At 47.7% G+C, this 20,286-nt stretch overlaps 1 protein-coding gene across 2 annotated transcripts in view; it reads right to left on the bottom strand.

Moving 5' to 3' along the window:
* NHS (NHS actin remodeling regulator) overlaps window positions 1-20,286 on the bottom strand; it is a 345,687-nt gene that overhangs the window by 202,000 nt on the left and 123,401 nt on the right. The window contains exon 1 of one of the 2 annotated variants that reach the window (XM_055337850.1): window positions 3,504-3,681. The exons of the other annotated variant lie outside the window; for it this stretch is intronic. Coding sequence (XP_055193825.1) covers window positions 3,504-3,552 — 49 coding nt within the window. The 5' untranslated portion in view covers window positions 3,553-3,681. Of the gene's footprint in view, window positions 1-3,503; window positions 3,682-20,286 lie in introns of those variants that run through there. 2 annotated transcript variants of the gene reach the window in all.

Raw genomic sequence — 20,286 nt, 5'->3', positions numbered from 1 at the left:
AGGCAAGGATGACATAACCAAGACTGGACTGGACTGGATGGGAGAACGGTCTTCTCCGGGAAGGAGGGAGGTCAGGAGACACACCAGAAGTGAGGGCGGAACCCCAGGCCAAAACCACAGAAATGAGAGGAAACAGCACAAGTCGCCAGGCCCCAATTAATTTGGGGGCCGGGTGGGAAAAGCGACAAGAAGAAAGGGAGGAACACGGAGAGTAAGAGCAGAGGCTTTAGTCAAGAATTCAAATGCCAGCTCCACTTGCAGATAAGACCGGTGGGTCCTCTTCCCAGCCAAGAACTCACCAAGCCTGTGGGTCCCTCTGAAGGGAGCAGGGCATTTATAAGCAGACCAAAGGGGCAGGGAAGCCTCGTAAAATGGGAGTGTCCCAGGGCTCAGCAGATATCTTATCACGCTTACTTTAAGGATTCAAAGCAGTAAAAACTCCACATGCCACCCCTGAACGTTCCTCTCTTTCAACTTCAAGACTAACAAAACTTTGTGTCAACACATAGGAGCCTGAAGTGATTAAAGCATAAGGGAGCACTCCCTCTATTGTGTCTGCTTTTAATCCCTGGAGAATTTTTCTTCTAGACACACATACAAACAGCTCGCCAGTTGTTTATGCTAACTGCAGAGGGGTGTGGGCAGGGAAGGGAGCGGGGGCCGCTGAGAGAAGGCAAGAGAAGGGGGAAACAGAGGCAAAGACCGAGAGGCCTGGGGAAACTTTCCTCACCCAATCCGCCCTCCGCCCCTTTGTTGGAGTCAAGAGTTGGCAGATTCAAGGGCATTTGGCAGCCAGTGGACTGTCCCCTAGGGGGGGCCTGGATGGGGCAGGCCCAGGGAAGCAGGCAGGGCCCTCCCCCCCTTCCATGTGCAGGAGCCAAATCAATCACTGGAAAGTAAAGTGCTGCCTTTGTCATATAACAAAGGGCACCCAAGAGTGCCCCCAAGGCTCCAATGCACTTAGTAAAGGCTAACTAAATAAAGAAAAAAGTCTTGAGAAAATAAAAGTCATCACACCTGGGTACCCTCTTTATTACAGACTCCACTTTAGCAATAACCCACCAAGCTCTGACCTTAGTCAGAAATAAGCCAAGCCCAGTGAGGTGGTCCAAGAGGGCGAAACAGGACCCATCTTCCAGCCTCCAGCCCCTGAGACGACAATGGCAGATATGTCTGGTGGGCACTGGGACTGTCATTGCCACGTATCCCGTGACCCACGCTGTGACTGAATCTGAAGCTTGGTTCACTTGACTGTCAACTTCATCCTCAGCTTCACTTCTCAGTAAGGCAGGGGACTTCAGGTGACATAGCCATTCATGATAATCATAACCACATCCACGCACACAGGGCCCTTACTGCTGCGAGTCCAACGTGCTTTACGTGGATTGATTCATTACATCCAAAACTAAAGTTTTTTTCATAACTTCTGCAATCATAAATTATTATTATGTACCTAATTTTCCTCCTCCCCTATAAATTCTCCCAAACCTGGCAAGTGGACAAAAATAATAACGAGTCACAGATTTAGGTGATCCCTGGGCTAGATTATGAAAATGGTCCCTATCATTCCCTTCCTGGCATCTCCACCCCTTTGCAATGAGACCCTGCCCTCCCCTCAAGAGATGGGGTCTAGTTCCTTCCACATCCTTGGATCTCGGCTTGGTTACGTGACTTGCTTTGGCTGATACACTGCAGGAGAAATGGCATTGTGTGAGTTGTACACCCGGGGCTCGTGCTTCTCCTCACATTCTGTGAGCACCGTGTGACCAGGTCCAGGCTGGCGTGCTGGAGGGAGAGAGAGCTCCTCTAGAAGAAACCCACCGGAAGAGGCTGGCCCAGATCGGCCAGTGCCCTGCTGACCCGCCAGTTCACTAGGGACACATGCCAGAGCCCAGGCACGACGGGAGCGGGGCCGGCTCAACCACAGACTAGATACATGTGTGCTGTTGTTGGCCACCAAGTTCTGGGGGGTGGGGGTTGTTCCCCGGGAAAGCTGTACCATTCAGACCATTGGCTGCTCCCTTTGACCCTGGGATTCTCCAAGAGGGACTTACCATTCGCAGCGTTTCTGAAACTTATTCAACCACAAACTTACTTTCTCTTTCCCTTTTCTGTCCTTTCTGGGTGTGCACCCAGGCATATTCCAAGAGCGCGCGCACTTGGGGAAAGACTGTTCCAGATCACACATCTCGGGAGTCACCAGCATTTGTTCATTTGTAGGTTTTATGGAAAACAGCTGCTTTTCCTTCAAGTCCACTTACAGTTTTTACTGCTGTTCTGAAAACAGTTCCCTTAATGGGACCTGTAACAACCAGTGTTATAATAACATATAAGAGCCTTGAAACCTCTCCGACGGTCCCCATGGTTCCTTTGGTCCTACTATGGGCTATAGAGAACACACTTGGAAAGACTCAAATCAAGGCCAAGAACTTAATATTCCAGCCCCAGTAAAACAGCAAGCAGAGGCTCCTCCCCAAAGAAACCCCTTCCACAAATAGCAGTCAATGGCTGCAAGAATTAGATAGACCAAGACGAACTGGCTAGAAACTGGTTAAGGATTCATTTTGAATCAACTCAATAGGAAACCAAGATTCCAAGCAACGCCATTCACTGCTTCACCCCCACCCCTGCGCAAAAAGCTCCCACACAAACATTTCTGGAAATTCATGTTTTACTTCATTCATCTACTTCCTATGGCTCTTTTTCCTTCTCAGTCCAGCCCTCCTCCTCAGGGTTCAAACAGTGTCTCTAATTTCCCCCCTTCCTCGGAAGCAGGGTTCAGATGGTGAGAAGATATTATCAATACTCTCAACATGATCAACTTTCTGTTGATCAACATCGTGTAAAAGATTCAGGTGCAATTTTTCCAGCAGATGCCACAAAAACAAATAGTAATATGTGTGATCAAAACCCTGTCTTTTTCATAAAGCATGTAAAAGGTTATTCCAACTTATACGGTGATGTATGTCAATTATTTCTCAGTAAACCTGGGGGGAAAAGGTTATTCAAAAGTCATCCAATCAGTATACAATACGTATTTCCTTTTTTTTTTTTAATGATAGTCACAGAGAGAGAGAGAGGCAGAGACACAGGCAGAGGGAGAAGCAGGCTCCATGCACTGGGAGCCTGACGTGGGATTCGATCCTGGGTCTCCAGGATCGCGCCCTGGGCCAAAGGCAGGCGCTAAACCGCTGCGCCACCCAGGGATCCCTACAATACGTTTTTCCAAAACGAGTTATGACACGTGTCAAAGCAAACGCCCAACAGCCCAGGACAGCTTTGCAAGAGCTGTCAGTCGGGGTCCAAGGAGGATATGGAGACCCTTCCTCTCTGTGAGCTCACCTACCAGCCTCAGCAGGGTGCATATGCCTTCCCGCCCAATCACAGGCTATTTTGGACTCCCAAATATAGAAGGGATAATGGATGCAACCATCAGAGTAACCATTTTTCAAGCAAGAGTCTTCAGCAAGTGCTGAGAGTCCACTAAGGAAGGAGATACTTACAGAATATCAAAGTTGACTTGTTTGTTACAAAAGGAAGAAGGGTGACCATGCAGAGACCACCTTGAATGTGGGATCAAAGCTGACATCACCAGTAGGGGGTGAATGAATGGACAGTCGTGTCTCCTGGTAAGGCCTCCAGAGAAGGACAAATCCTTTATATCACTTACGGAGTATTCCCACCAAGGAAACATATAGCTGAATCGAACCATGAGGAACCATCAGAGAAACCAAAATTAAGGGATGTTCTAGAAGTGGCCAGCATTCTCAAAAGTGCCAAGGTCATAAAAGTCAAAGGAAGACTTATAAATACCTCTAAATTAGAAGAAACTACAGAGACAAGACAGTTCAAAGCACTGTGGGATTCCGGGCTAGTTAGTGAGTCATAAGGAAATCATCACAAAGGGCATGATTGGCACAAAACTGGAACATGGACTGTGGCTTAGAGAAAAGTATTAAATCAATATTACATTTCCTGAATCTGATATCTGTTTGTGGCCATGTAAGGGAATATTCCTGTCCTTAGAAAACACAAGGGGTAGTGGGAGTCCGGTGCCAATGCCTCACCTGCCAATTGTTCAGGAAAAAATTTTTATATATATATATACATATATATATATGTATATATATAATTATGTATAATATACATTTATATATAAATATATAAATATAAATATATTAATATATAAATATATATAAATTATATATGTGTAGGTGTCCACACGTGCGCACCTACACATGCGTGTGGAGAAAGAGAAAAGACATAAAACACGTGTATGCAGGAGTTTTTCGTATTGTTCATGCTGCTCTCCTGTAAGTATGGGGTATTTCGAAAGAAAAAAGAAAACAAACAACCTCACCAGGGCAGAGGTTTGCCAGTGGTTGGGGCGGGGCGGGGGGCCTGGCAAAGCCAGAGCCACGGAGAAGTTGATCCGGGAGCAGGCTGCCTTCCCAGATGCCTTCTGTGGCGCTGTCCAGAGCCTTTCCCCAGACAGGACCCCCTCTTAGCTTCTTGTGAGATGGAGCTTTGGTGACCACAGGCCCCTGGCACTCTGGGACAGTGTGTGTCTTGAAAATCAGGAAACTGAAAGCACTCCAGGCCACAGTTCAATTCTATTTGAACATTTTCTTCCTGTGGGTTTCCACTGTGGTGGTTGGAGGCTATGGTTCCTTCGCCGGCACCCTCGTGAGAGAGACCGGACTGTGCTTCTGCTGAGGCACGAGGGGGTCTGGGGAGCCAACAGAGGCATAGGCGGGAAGTCATGGGTTCCAAGATGATCCCTCGCGGTGTCTTGTCAGATGCTACCCCGTCCTGGCCGTCTTCCACCTTCTGTGGACAGACCTGCTGAGGTCAGCGCCTGTGGCCTAATGTTTGCACCGCTGGCTCTGCGTCTGGACTGTCAGGGCCTCGGGGTGTGTCCGAGGCCGCTCTGAGCCCGAGCCCCTGCTCCCCAGCAAGGGTGCCGAGCAGCCCTGCTGTGGGGGCCCCGCCATCTCTGGGCGTGGTGGGCTCTGGAGGCCATTCCCGGCAGGAGGACCAGGTCCCTCTCAAGTGCTACCTGCTGCTGAGGCTCCTACTTGTTGTTGTATCTGCCCGGTCACGGGCCTAAGTTACTACCTCAGTTTCCTCTCTGGCACTCCTGTATTCTGCTGGGGCCGGAGTCCGGCCAGGCCCCACGACTCAGCCTGACGGTGCACGGCTCCTGCCCGGCTCCCGGCAAAGCCACCGGGCAGGTGGTGCTGCCTGCGGCCTGCTGTTCCCCCTCCCCCAGATTCCACCTCAAGTACACTCGCCACGCTCGCCACGCTCGAGACGCTCACGCAGCGACAGAAACCTCTCGCTGCCTGCGAGGGACAACGCCTCGAGTGGCGGCCACCAATGCGAGCTTTCCCAGCTCGTCTTCCCTCTCAGCTCTTTCCCTAACAGGCCTTGGCTAACACAACCCCAGAGACGGGCTCTGGCATCTTGAGCCCTTCTCCAGCGCAAACCCACCTTCCACAGGTGAGCGGGCAGGTACCAGGAGAAGGACCCACGGAGCACACGGCTCGCCCACCTGCAGCCACTGGGGAGGGACCCCCGGGTTCTAACTCTGACAGGAATTCTTTTCAGAAAAGGCAAGGAAAGTGTGGGGACAGCGTCACAGGACGGCCAGCAGCCGGAGTCAGGAGTTAACATCCGGGTCCCCGAGCCAACACTTCACAAAGAAAGGCTCCCTGCTCTGGCCACGCTCCATCAGGAACGCAGTCCGGGACTTCCAGCCGGCAGCCCCGGGAACTTCAGAGGCGCAGCCGCGAGGGGCCTGGGCTGCCTCTCAGAGCTTTCCAGCTACTGTTGGAGCGAACGTCTGAGCCACCACAGGGGCAACGGCGGGCCTGGCCTGGGGCCCCACCCCCACCCTCCAGACGGGCTCCTTTCAGAGGCCAGGGCACCCACCAGGCCACACCGTCCTGAAACAGCCAAGGCCAGGACACTCCACAGGCGGCTCCCCCCGCGGCCCACACATCCAACAGGACAGCCCGGTGCCCGGAGGAGCCACCGCATTTCTCTGAGGCCACACATGAGAGGCCTGACGTGAGAGCTCGCTCCAGGCGACAAAGTCAGACAAAGTATCTGGAAGAAGTGACCTGAAAATGCCATAGAGAATAGTGGGCCCCACCCCCGAGCAGCCCACGGCCCATCCGACTCCATCCTCCAGGCCTGGGCCTCGCTCCCCGGCCCCCAGGGAGCAGAGGCCGAGTGTCCTGGCCTTGCTGAAACCCGGTTAGGGGCCGAGCAGGCAGGCTGCTTCCTCTGCCAAACCAAGACGCAGCGACGAAGCAATTGTCCAGAGGATTGGAGCTACACCCTGATTTGTCAAGGTCATTCAGCAAAATGGAGGCCGTTTCTTAATTTTCCACTTTGCTTCAGCCGTGGCGACCTGGCCTCAGCCAGCTGCATATTCGAAAGGAAGCACCGGCAAATCCAAATCCGTTTGGTTTTCCAAAGGAATCAACGAACAAAGGAACGAATGAAGAAATGAAGCCAGCAAAAGCACCATGTCCTCCTCCAAGGAAGCACTTCTGGAAACACAGAATGCATCAGACCGAACACATATTTGCCCGGCTGGGGATCTCGTCAGTGGCAGCAACAGAGAGAAGTGGGAGAAGCCAGCTGAATTCTACAAGGCCTCATGGGTCATAGGTGACAAGGATAGGAGTCTCAAACAGATCCCCTGCCATCCCTCCAAAGAGGCTTTCTGGAGCTGGGGCTCCTATTTTGTCCACGGATGTGAGATTACGGAGCGCACGGCCAGGCCCTCGCTCTGTGCTCCGTGGGCAGGGTCATATTGGGCCCCTGCGTGTGTCGTGCCTGGGTTAGAAAGAGTCGACCCAATAAGAGAACTGCCTGTAGCTCTTTAAACATCCCGAGAAGAATGTTTCCTAGACTGTACTGTGCACACAGACCACCCGTCGGCTCTTGCTCAAACGCAGATTGTTGATTCTATATTTCCGGGTGGGACTGAGGGCCTCCCAGGTGATGCTGCCGGTGCTGGTTCCGCGGGCCCCCCTTTTGAGAAAGGAGGCTCGAAAGGAGGGGATGAGAGCTGGGGGCAGGCCCCGGTTCAAGGGAACTCAGCACTCTCTCCCTCTGGTCCCTTTCCCCTCATGAAATCAAACTTTCAGCAACACAAAGGGGGGTCATCCCTGCAAAATCTCATCCACACATTAGTGTGGCCGTGACTCGGGACACATGGAGATGCGTTTCTGTTTTCCAGTGGTTCTTAGGGAAATTCCACTTACAAATTACTAACTCCCTTCCATCCACGCTTCTCGCTCTCTTCCCCTGAACTCCTCTCAACAACAACCCTGGACACGACACCCTGCAGCCAGGCCAGCTGCGCGGCCAAAACTCTAGAAGCAATTCCTAAAAGGGGTAAAATGTTTCGGGTGCAGCAACTCTGCTCTCTGTCTAAATAGAATGCGAGCAATCCATGCTATCCTCCGAGCCAGCCCCAAATCCCTACAGAGCTGGCTTTCTTGGCAGGCAGCGAGACGGTCACTGTCTGTGCTTTCATTATCCACTCTCAGATCTTAATCATCCAGAGACATTCCTATTTTCCAAGTTTGGGGGGGGGGGGAGGTGGTGGTAAAAAAAAAAAAACTGGGAAAAAATACCTTTCTCATCAAAACCCCACAGAAATCAGAATGTACAGAAATGGCATTTTATTGGTCATCTGGCCTAATCCTCCAGGGACCCTTGCAAAATTGTTCCCTGGGGTGGATTCAATGGGTGCAGCCAAGTTTTTAAAGGTCTACAAAGATGAGATTTCCCATCAATTCACAAATGTCAAATGCGACGAACTCTCTGATGTGTGTGTCATATGCAAAGAATTAGGAATAATCGGGAAATGGTTCCTGGAAACAGAAATGAAAGTCTTGACATTTGCTCATTAAATTATTAAAAACTCCATAACCGAAACCGGGACGGGGGAGTCTTATCTCATGAATTGAGAGACTAAGAGGCAAAGAACTTGCCAAATAAGCATTAAAAGGCCGAGCGGTGTGCTTATTTCAAGATAACCAGGGACAATGGCAGGTATCGTGGTGACAACCCCCTGCGCTGAGCAAAGTCCCCCAGGAGGTGGTCCCAGTGGGTTATCTTTAACCACAGAGAAATAGGCCTAATATCAGAGGCCAGTGGTTAGAGCTCTTTTGAGCTGGTCGCCACCCAGCCCCTTTCTGACATTTCCCATGCGTGGTGATTAATTTCAGAGTGAAAGCCAAACACGCACAGGGCAGGGCCGGTCGGGGATGGGGTGCAGTGTCCCCCTACCCCCTGCAGTGAGAGGCCCTGGGGAGGAAGGCAGACGCCGCCCTCCCAGCATCTAAAGAGCTTGCTCATTCACGGGGGCAAGCCAAACAAGCAGCCAGGCGATGGAAAGACATTTCAAAATTGTTGCTTTTCATTCCTTTTCTATTTTATCGTAAAAGCTTCCCTCAAGTGAGCCCTCGATGCTGCACATGGGAGAATGGAGTGGGAAGGGCCCAAGGAGGTCCCTAGCTGTTCTCCTCTGGGGCCCCGAGAAGCTGGGGAAAGCCAAGAGCTCCTTCGTTCCTAGAACCTAGACCATGGCAAAATGCAATCACCTTTGATAGCACCACGTGGGTTTTACAACACACCATTTCTTCCCCAGCCAACCTATTAGGATGGCTGACTTTCCCAGGAGGCACTGGCACAGCGTCGGAAGCACACTGCAATGTGGTGACCATCAGCACAACGATAACAAAAATCATCATGTTTACTGAACACCGATGAGACCTAGGTGCGACACTTAACCACTTTACCTGCCTCTCATAAAACCATCACAACAAATGTCTACCAAAGCCAAGCAGCAGAGAAATAAAGTAACTTGGACAAAAGCAATACAGCTGAGAAAGGCAGAAATCAAGTTTTGAACCCAGGTCCCGCCAGACTCGGAAATGGGTGCTTTGAACCAGAGGTCCAGAGAGTCTGCGTTAGAATCATGGAGGCCCAATGGAATATTCCTCAGCCATTAGAAACGACAAATACCCACCATTTGCTTCAACGTGGATGGAACTGGAGGGTATTATGCTGAGTGAAGTGAGTCAATCGGAGAAGGACAAGCAGTGTATGTTCTCATTCATTTGGGGAATATGAATAATAGTGAAAGGGAATATAAGGGAAGGGAGAAGAAATGTGTGGGAAATATCAGAAAGGGAGACAGAACATAAAGACTCCTAACTCTGGGAAACGAACTAGGGGTGGTGGAAGGGGAGGATGGCGGGGGGTGGGGGTGAATGGGTGACGGGCACTGAGGGGACACTTGACGGGATGAGCACTGGGTGTTATTCTGTATGTTAGTAAATTGAACACCAATAAAAATTATTTAAAAAAAATGGAGGCCCAGACTGCTCCCAAGACCAACTCAATCAGACTCCCCAGGGGTAGAACCTAGACATCAGCGTTTTTGAAAGCTCCCTGGGTAACTCTTGGGTGTAGCCAAATTTGCGAACCAATGTTGCCAAGCACCATTCTTCATTGCCTCTTCAGAAAAGAGAGAACCAGCTGCTGGATCGGCTGGGCTCAACCTAGGTCATTGTTCAAGTCACCAGAAAATCTACACGGAGAACAAACACACATCCTTCAGAAGATGGAAGGACTTTGGAAAGGCCCAAGGTCAGTAGAGGCCAGCCTGATGGGAGTTACTGCTACAACATGCCTCAAGGGCTCTTGTTTGGTGTGTTTGGGGTGAAAGCTAACTCCAGTACCAGGGGTAAAAGAGAGGCGGGCCATGCCAGAGTTAACCTTGAATTGTCCCTCGGGTACTCCTTGAGTAGACAGGAGTCTTTGATGCTCTCTATTTGATACAGTGTCTTTTGCTGCTGTGGTGGATTGTATTATTGTTCTTAACTTCATCCCCGTAGACGGCTGACACATCCCCGTCACTGCTCTGTCGAACTCAAAGTTGGCCTGGGCACATGACTTGCTTTGCCAATTAAGTTTAGGCAGAAATACTGTGTCACTTCTGAGCATAAGCATTAAAAGCAAATGAGTCACCATTTTCTCTTCCCTCATCTACCACGTGGACCAGCGGGGTTCTAGACAGACTCACCCCATCAGCATCAGCCCAGGCTCAGAGAAGGTGATGTAGTAAAGAGCTGCAGGTGACTCGTGACAGGCATTTTTCATGAGCAGGTAATAAACTTCTGCTGTTGTAAGCCACTGAGATTTGGGGGGTCGTTTGTTACCAGGCCTATCCTGACTGATACAATCAACCACTCTCAGAATGCACTGATTTCATCTAGGCCCTAGAGTGGATGAACCACAGCAGAGCATTCTCTTCTCTATGAAACTCTTCTCGGGAGGGAGGGATGGAGACATCCAATATCAGTTCCCCTCCCCTGATACCTTAAATCCTTTCTGAGGCTAGAAAAGGTCTAACTAAAATAAGATAAATGGATTTTCACTTGCTCTCTCTCTCTCTCTCTCTCTCTCTCTCTCTCTCTAAGTGCATTAGGAACAAACAGCATTTGAAATCAGACACTTACATGCCCACTTCTCTCTCTGGGTCCTCTGATTTTCCACCAAAGAAAAGAGAGGGCTCGTTTACAATACAAACAGCCCCAATCCCATAGAGTCTGATTTATTTATTTTAGAACTGGGTCTGGGGGTCAGCATTTTTTTAAAACATCCCCCAGAAACTCTACTGTGCACGCTGGATTAAAATCGAAACCTACTTCCCCTTCTTACTGTAAAAGCCCGGAGGAATGGAGGTCACAGAGCTAGCTAATGGCAGGTGTCAAGACTAAAACCTTTCATCTGTGATCTTCTCACTGTGATATTGTTTCTCTGATTATGCATGTTTTTCCAGAAGAGCCACTTGTCCCCATGAATTTAATTAACAGAAGGATGACAACACCAATGGCTAGTGCTCTCATTGGCCTCTCTGGGTCTTCAAGGGCACCTCTGTGCATTTTGCTCAGCAATCAGGGATTGTTGTTTTCCACTAGGAAGATACACAGAGCACACTTGCTCTCCAAGACTTTAAAACAAGCCTGTATTCTTCTGAGTCCAGTTGCTGCCTTTTAGGAAGCTCAGTGCCCTTATCAGACAGGTGTGGGAACTCTGCTGGAGTTCTGAGGTGGCCACACAACCAGCTTGTTTGCTCTTAAGGCTGGAGAGCCATGCACCCTCACTACTGGGTTAGAAAAAAATACATATACAGATATATATTCCATTTAAATTATACTGGGGCCAAGATGGCAATTAAGTAAATGTTGAAAGGTCAGCTAGACAAAGGAAGGTATCACACAGGCACAAATCAAACATCTCTCACCTCCTGTACGCTTGTATTGGATCCCTAACCCAATGAAATAGGTACACTGACAAATATTGTGTGTGTGTGTGTGTGTGTGTTTAAGTTAAAACCCCTTCCAAGAACACTTGTTAAATATTGTCATGTGTGTAAAGAAGGGCAGAAATGCTTGGGCCCATTTGTAAAAGCCTGCCCTGGACAGAAGTAGCCACTGAACTCTGTCAAAATATGGAGAAACGTTTAAGGTCTCTCTCTGACCTAAGCAGGATTAGAAAAACATCTTTCCGCCTTTCAGAAATCCTCCAAACTCAGTTCTCAAAGCCTCGAGTTTTTCACCAAGTATCATCCAAGGCTACACTGTCCAATACGGTGGCCACTAGCACATGTGGCTTTTGAACACTTGAAACACGGCTCGTTCAAATGTGCTGTAAGTGTAAAACATACACCAGATTTCAAAGGCTTGATATAAGAGAAAAACGTAAAATATCTCACTACTATTTTGTAGTGATCACATGTTGAAATTAGAATAGCTTGGACATGTTGGGTTAATCAGATACATTATCAAACTAGTTTTCACCTCTTTCTTTTTACCTCCTTAAAAAATTTGGCTCTGAGAACATTTAAAACGGCATATGTGGCTCGTGTTCTATTTCCAATGGACAGTGCTGGACTAAGCAAGTCATTTCAATGATTTTAAGGACTGTCCCACTTGGTTCCAGTCAGAGGTGACAAACTGTTGACTACATTTGAGGAAGCTGAGGGAGAATAATACTCTTATTCCCGTTGTAGTTTGGCCACCTGGACATCTGTGTGTCCCCGGCATTTAACCTCATCCGTAAAATGGTAATAACCGTACATACTTCTACCCCCTAATTCTACCGCACAGAGTGAGGATTCAATGAGCAAAATAAATGTACAGTGCTTGGAACATCATGTGGCAGGTGTGGGTGCTCAATAGCTGTCAGGTATTAGAATTCTTCAAATCATGTTGACATTTCAATACTTTTAACAGATCCCAAAGGGTTTTCCAGACTTTAGCAGCCTACAGATGAAAAAGGTCCCGCCTTTAAGCTAGAGCATCCATAAAACGTTTTAATAATATACATGAACTCGTAAAAGATCACTAAGAGCACTCAAAACATCCTTCTTCGTACATTATCTGACAAACCTTATTGCTGAATAATAGGCTTATAATGCAGATACATATTCCTTGGGATATAATATAGACTCTTGGAATTTCAGAACTGGAAGCTGAATTACCCTTTATGCCATACGTGAATTGCCAGTTTTCAAAATTTCAGGGCACAATGGAATACTCCCCGTGTCGAAATGATACCAAACACTCTAAGCCCTCTTTGATGATTTAGAAGGTACTTCCAAGATCTCTCCATAAGCAAGGGTCAATAACAAATGAAGCATGGAAGTACCAGTCCAGGCACCGTCCTAGGTGATGAATAGGGCTAGCTCTCACTGTATCATGTACCTATCAGTTAGGTAATAAAAATTGAGTATGCTTGACAAAAAATCTACACACACTGGCAGAAAAGCCCATTTCTGCATCTCCAAATTTGTGTTATTTGCTCTAACTCTGTAAGGCCCTTAATCTCTAGGATGACTTGAGTGGACCTGATTTACAGTTCAACTCCTGGATGCCAGAGGAAGCATCTTCAAGAGAGCCAGCTATAACCCTCACCACCCTGATTCCACCAGGGAAGCTGCCAGTCTGTGCAACATGCACATTTCTGCTTATCCAGAGAACGTTGTCACTTCTGAACCAGCCAGATGTGAAGAAACCAAGGAAAATAATGACAAAGGAAACAGCCCTGTAAGTGTGCAGCCGACTCTAGAGAAATCCCTTGGTGTCCAAATCAGAGTTCCTCAATCTCAGCACTTTTAACATTTGGAGTCAGCTCACTCTTTGTCGTGGGGCTGTTCTGTGCCTTATAAGATGTTCAGCAGCAGCCCTGGCCTCTACCTACTGGATGTCAGTAGGCTCCCCTCTGAGTTGTGGCAACCAAAAATATCTCCAGACATTGCTACATGTCCCTAGGCGGGGAGTGAAAGGCACCATTGGTGCCAGTTGAGACCCTTCTGGTCTAAATCTTTGAGTTTCAACTTTGAGTACACATAAGCATCACCCAGTAGCTTATAGAAAGATAGATCCCGGACCCCACTCCCAAGATATTCTGATTCAGGAGTCTGGGGTGGAACCAAAGAAGCTGTGCTTGTAACAAGCTCCCTGGGGATTCTGATGTGGGTGGTCTGAAGTCCACACTCTGAAAAACATTCATCTCGCAGCCTGGGTGCACGCCCAGGTCAAAAATCAAGGCTACAGAAAGTCTAAACTTGAAACCGAAGCAGACCCAGTTAAACAAATGAGCCATGTGGTATATAAGTTGCTTGATTGTGTAGAGCTACACGTGGGAGAAATCAGGTATTGAGATTAAAGAAGTTGTAGAATAGAAAAGAACCCATTTGTAATCTACCATGGGAAATTAAGAATGAGCTGAGCTCAGGCTGTAATTTTACCTCCTGGGAAGCACTGAATGCAGGTGAATAATATATCTACCAAGGTTCTATGTTAATCTCTTTTTTTTTCTTTATAAAAGCCAGAGCTGAACATTTACAGAATTCTGCTCCAGCTCATAATAATCTGACATTTGATTTTAGGTTTACAGCAGTTCCAAGAAACGGCAAATAGGCAAGCAAGCTTTTCAGGACTTGTGAAACAGGGTCACAATCCCCTAGTGAGTTATAAGATAATGAGTGGGTGAGACCATGTGGCTTGGGGGTGGGGAGCCTCCCAGGGTGGGGGGGACACTTCAACTGGAGACACCAATTCCTACATCCAACCAGTCTCTGTTGAACTCATCTGGGTATAAAGGGGCTTCTGGTTTGCATATTAGCTTTGCTCAACATGAGAAAGGTCCAATTAAAAAATAAAACCACCACAAAGCTGCCATTGTCAGTATCTTACTTTAGGTTTAGAAACAAGCCCTGCAACAAGGAAGCCTATACAAGTACAGTCAGTTCTGCTCCACCACTTGTCTTGGAAACATAAATTTGTTCCGAAGTGATTGATATATTAGAGGAGACTTTGAGCATCACATGGATTTCGCGTTTGTTTATGTGCGATTCTGTCTGTAAGACACAGTAGGTGATCGCAGAAAAATGCACCCAGCCGAATGGAGCTGCCTTGGCAAAATGTGCACAAGTGCACACTTCTAGCACCTCCCAGCCACCTCAGTTCACCGACCGTCCACAGCCAACGTTAGACCTGTCCATTTGCTCTCTAATAATTCTAATAATTCTCCTAGCACCCCTTCACAACTTGCAACCCTTCTGATGCCCACTTCTGCAAGCCACTTCCAGGGCTTTCCCTAGGTAGAGCTCCACAGCTATTATTGGATTTATGCATTTCTTAACCCTATAACGTGTAAAACTGTACTACCATTTTTATTAGGTTTCCATCTAATTTTTCTTACGCGCTACTAAGTTTTTAAGTGTTGTGCCCCTAATCTCATTTATTCCATAAGCCCTGTGGTTTTTATTGCATAATTTTGCATAGCGCGGTGATTTTCTAGGAAGTCATGTCATATTATAGCAGAACTGCCTGTAGTTTATTGAGAGGCAAGGGAATGCCAGCAAGGAAACGAGGAAGCAACACAGGAAGGAAAGGCTGCCTATAAGGAGTGCGCTGTCAGACACGTCACTGCCGTGTGTGACCAGAGTTCAAGCCCACCGGGAAATTCTGGGAAATGGGACAAGACATGGCTCAAATCTGTCCCACTTGGGAGGCAAGGGAGCTGGGGTATTTATACACCAACTCCTCTCTGCCCTGATTAAGGGCTGCTCCTGGGGGCATTAATTCCAGCCTGCTGAGCCCTCAGGAAGGCAAGAAGATGCAGTTATTGACACAAGGAACCCCCCAACTCCCCAGAGCACACAGGAGTGGTGAGACCAAAGGATGTGAGTCATCTCCCTGTGAGCAACTACCACAAAGGCCAAAAAAGAAGTGGGGGGGGGGAGGAAACATTGCAGAAGAAAAGAAGACAAGAGTGAGAGCTGTACCTTTCAAAGTCTCTTACTCCCAAGTGTGCCTGGTACTAGGGATCCCCTGAGGCTTGGTCAAATGGCCGATTCCTGGGACCCACCTCACATCTGCTAGATCAAGTTCTCCAGAGGAACAACACCCCGGCCCCCTGCAGTGCCACCCTCCAAAGGTGAATGTCTCACCTGACTAGCCCAGGAAACACTGCCAAATGAATAACCCACTAATTCTCCCAGATTCTGACTGGCCACAAGAGAAGCTTGCACACTGAGGCCCAGGGGCAGAAAAGAGACCAGAAATCCGCGTGGCAGAGGCCTCGGGTGGTGCTCAGCCCCCTCCCTACATCACACCCACTCCCAGAAGACAGAGGACAGGTCGGCTGTGGTCATTTGTCTCTTCCTTTAATCTTCAAGGGCGGTTAAGTGGCTTATGGAGAATGAGGGGCCAGGCAGGCAGGCCTCCCCTCCAAGGTCACATCCTGCCCACCCACAAGTGAGGTCTCTTCGGGCCCCAAAATAGCTTCTCTCATCCTAGAGATAACTCGGCTTCAGGAAATTGCTGTACATTTAATCTCCTAGAGCTTAAGGCCGAGGCAATCCAGCCCCACGGCCTGCAGGGGAGCACCGAACTACAGTTCTGCACACCACCGGCCCATCCGCACGCAGGCTCCAGCTCTCGTGCGTCAGCCTCGCGGCCTTATTTCTCCTTCACCCAGATCATAGCTCATTTCTGAGCCTACTCAACTGAACAAAGTGCTCATCTATGAAACAAAATGAAATAATGTGATGGGGAATGTCGCTCTAAGGTCGGTGAGTAAATAAACCTATGTCGTCAGTTACACCGGCCATTGAAGTCCTATGGTCGCATTAAAAAAAAGCCCACAAACAGAATGTCAGAGTAATGAGGCTACAGTTTATTTTTACATGCAACAATGCATGAATCAGAGGGACAGCATCATCCCTCCTGGCGAACGGGAGATGGTGAGACCAGCCACTCAGGCTCCTTTGAGAAAATCTAAACAGCTTCACCACTCGATTTATAATCTCACTATTTATGTGCCACCTTGGCTGCTGTTATAGAAACAGTGCTAACCTTGGACGTGTGTTTGTATTTGGCGTCTTGGAAAGCAAAGCTACCCCCACTGCTCCTCGATGGCAGTTCATCACAGGGCACCCATCTCCATGTGACATCTTCTGGACAAGTATGCCACCAGGAAAGGAGGTGGGTATCTGCAGACCAGTAAACCCATGATGAGGAATGAGACAGAGTAGGAGGCTGTGTGAAAGCCCATGTCCTGAACTCAGGGCCAAGTGTGCTGGGATTGGCCCTCCAAAGGATGGAAAAGCAGTTTAGAAAGTTCTAGAAAGGCACTCAGAGTTCTGAGTTCAGCTGTTACTACCCACCTGATGTCTCGTGTCTCATTTCCAAGGTCCTCTTCCAAAAAGGGGAGATGGTTGCTATGACCCGAGAAAATAGGGAGACGAGGGGGAGGGGGTATTTAAAAAGAAGGCAAAGAAATGACAGTTCTTGCTTGTTGTCAAGGGTCATGTCATCAAGGGGGAACAGCTGCCAAAGGCAGACATTGAGATAGACTCTGGGTGGGGTATGGTGGGGTACGGTGGGGTACGGTGGGTCTACCTTTTGGGCTTGAGGATTTTTATGATGCCTTTTCCAGATACTAAGGTGCTAATTAACGAATGGCAGTAGAAAGCTTCAACGCCCTGGATTATACTTGCTGCATGAACACATGTACAGACGGTAGAAAGATCGATGCCGCAACTGTTGCTCTTAGCACCATCATGGCACGGTTGCTTTAAACTAACATTCCTTCGTTATGACTGGCTTTTGATTTAAGGAAGCCAGTTCGTATAACTGCCTTTTGTATAACTTCTGCTCCTATGACCTTTCTAACCACTTCCAATTCCTGGTGGGAGAGGCGGCATAGCACAGCAGAAAGACCACGAAGATGTAGCAGAAACCCTGGATCTAAGCTGTATGACCCTGGGCAAGTTCCTTACCCTCTCTGAACCTGTTTCTTCATTTGGAAAATGGAGATGCAAAGTATAAAGCTTGTCGCTCCAGCTTCAGACAGCTGTTATAAGGGCCAGGCCAAGTGAAAATTCTATATAAAAATCTTTTCAAAATAAAATAAAATAAAATAAAAATCTTTTCTAAAAATAACATGCCATGCCGTCTAGAGTCAAATTAGTTATAACTATGACCTGCAGGTCAGGAATAAAGAATGCCTCCCAACATTATTTGCTGGAGAGCACGGAATGCTTTAAAGAGACTCCACCTGAATGAACTCCATCCATGGCTACTGGCCTCTCAATGTCAGTGTTAAAAGAGACAGCGTTATGTTCACTGCATACAGGAAACAGCATAACATGGTAGTTACCTGAGAGCTCTGGGTCTCAACTCTATATCTAATCCTTATTAGCATATTTCTCTACACCCAAGTATCTACATAAAATATGGATAAAGATAATACCAACCTCATACATGACCAAAAGGCATGAGCACTGGGGATCAAAAAATACGTGTGCCCGCATGTTCAATACAGTACTATCCACGGCAGCCAAAAGCTGGAAAGAGCACAAAGGTACATCCATGGATGAATAGATAAACCAAATGTGGTGCATCCATACAATGGAACATGATTGGCCATAAAAAACGTCCTGACGCCTGCTACACATGCTACGTGTGCTACAATGTGCACGAACCTTGAAAACGCAACACTAAGTGAAAGGAGCCGGACAAGAAAGGACAAAGATGGCATGATTCCAATTCTATGAAATGTCCACAAGTGGCCAATCCATAGAGACAGCGGGCTGCGGGGTTGCCAGGGCTTGGGGAGGGGAAGTCGGGGAGCAACCGCTTAACGGGTATGGGGTTTCTTTTCAGAGGTGATAAAAATATTCCGGAACTAGACAGAGGTGGTGGTTGCACAACATGGTGAAGTACTAAATGCCACTGAATTGCTCATTTGAAAATGAAAGTTCATCTCAGTGAAAAAATACAATAATAATAATAACAACAACAACAATACTGCCACCAACCTCAGGCTCACTGTGAGGATTAAATGAACCAGTATGTGTAAAACACTCAGCACTCTGCCTAGCACAAAGTAAACACTCAATAAATGCTGACCTCTAGCACTCCCTGCCCTCATCTTTCAGAAAAAGGAAGCGAGGTGCTTGAGCAAAGCTACACTATGAGAGGTAAACCAGATTGAGACCAAACGCTGTTCTTGGCTCCTAATAAAAAAGGCTCATCTAACTTGTGCTCGAAAAACAGGCAAACATACCCCGCTGCTCCAACGAATGCACCCCGAAGCCCTGCAGTTTGGTCAATGCCCTGGGCTAGCGGCCAGGCACCCCCAGGGAACCTACAGGGAGAACAGGCCCAGCCTTTACTAAAACTCCTCATGCCCTAGAAGAAAAAAGAAGCAACTGTGTTTTACATTCTAAAGGGGGAAAGCCCTTTTCTGGCAAGAAGCTTGGAGAATCCCCAGGGGCGAAATTTTCCGGAGATTTGAAGACACACCTGGGATGTCTTGCCATTCTTCATTTTTTCACTTTGATCTTCATTACAGTGTGGTGAGGTGTGGTTTTAGGTATTTGTGTTTTTCCAGCTCAAAGCAAAAATCCAGCACCAGCAAAAGCCGGGAAAGGTGTGACGGACAAGTTCACAGGAGCGTTCAAGGCACAATAGAAAAGATGTCATCACATAAATACCCCATATGTCAAAACAGCAATAAAACCATCTCTTCACTCATTTCATGATTGCTAATGACCCATAGGCTAAGTATCCATTTATGAAGCCCATAAAATATGGCATCTGAAGATGTCACCTTTTACAAATGAAAGGGTAGAGTTTTTGTCCAGGTTTTGTTTGTTGACTACTGGGGATCGGTTTAGCAAAAAGCCTGACGAGACTGGCCAATGCGATTGCAAATACCCAGATACAGGCTGAAGAAAACCCAACTATAAAAGACAGTAAGGAATTTTAAAAGTAGACACTTCTAAATACACTACATCCCATAAGATTGGTCATCTAAAATGACTGGTTTTTTTTCCCCCAGCCTTCAGCGTGTGCAGAGGAAAATATGTCATGGATTTATTCCCTAGAAATCAGTGAACCTGAAAAACTTCTAGGCAATTCAAAAAGGCACAGCTGCAACTACTTGACAAAATCTAATTTCCAAGTAGGACCTTGCTGCAAGGGGGTTTGGGAAATGTAGTTTCTAGTTTTCTAGCCTCTCCAGCATGGTACCTGCTAGAAGAAGGTGAGGCTGGATGCCAGGTGCCAATCCATCACCTTGTGAAGAATTAGCAAGGCAGAAATTCTTGTAGTTCCCCTTACTCTCAAGGAATTACCGTCAGTCACAAGGAGAGAATAGCAGTGATAAAAAAAAAAAAAAAAACCCTGAAGGTTCTCTAGTGCTCTCAGCCCAAGGACAATGCATCTTCAATAAGCGCCACACATAATATGCCCATCTTCCTGGTGACTATGTCCAGGGGAATAAGAGAGGGAGAGGTAGGCCTGTTTCTGCTGCTTCTAGGATCAAGTGCTTTGGCCATGCGCAATGACAAAGCTCCTATCTAGTTCTAACCTAAATTTCACACATGGTACTTCTTTCCATACTTTCTGGTTCTACTTCAGTGGGATCCATAAAGTGGTGGCTCGGCTGAGAGTCAGATGAGGAGGCATAACACTGGGTATGCGGATCAAGTCAGATAATGCCCAGGGAAGCACCTGGGGCTCCAATGTGAATTTTGCAGGGTATCGAGGGGACCTGGTTGGGAGAAGAGAAAGTTCCTACACGCACCAATCTTCCTTCTTGGATCCTAGCCCCACATTCTGTGCACACACATCCACACGGTGTTTCCATCCTCATCCGTGCTGGAGAGACGTC

The sequence above is a fragment of the Nyctereutes procyonoides genome, unplaced genomic scaffold (genome assembly GCF_905146905.1).
Source record: "Nyctereutes procyonoides isolate TBG_1078 unplaced genomic scaffold, NYPRO_anot_genome, whole genome shotgun sequence".
NCBI classification, from domain to species: Eukaryota; Metazoa; Chordata; class Mammalia; order Carnivora; family Canidae; genus Nyctereutes; species Nyctereutes procyonoides.
This window is presented reverse-complemented; position numbering and strand designations above follow the sequence as displayed.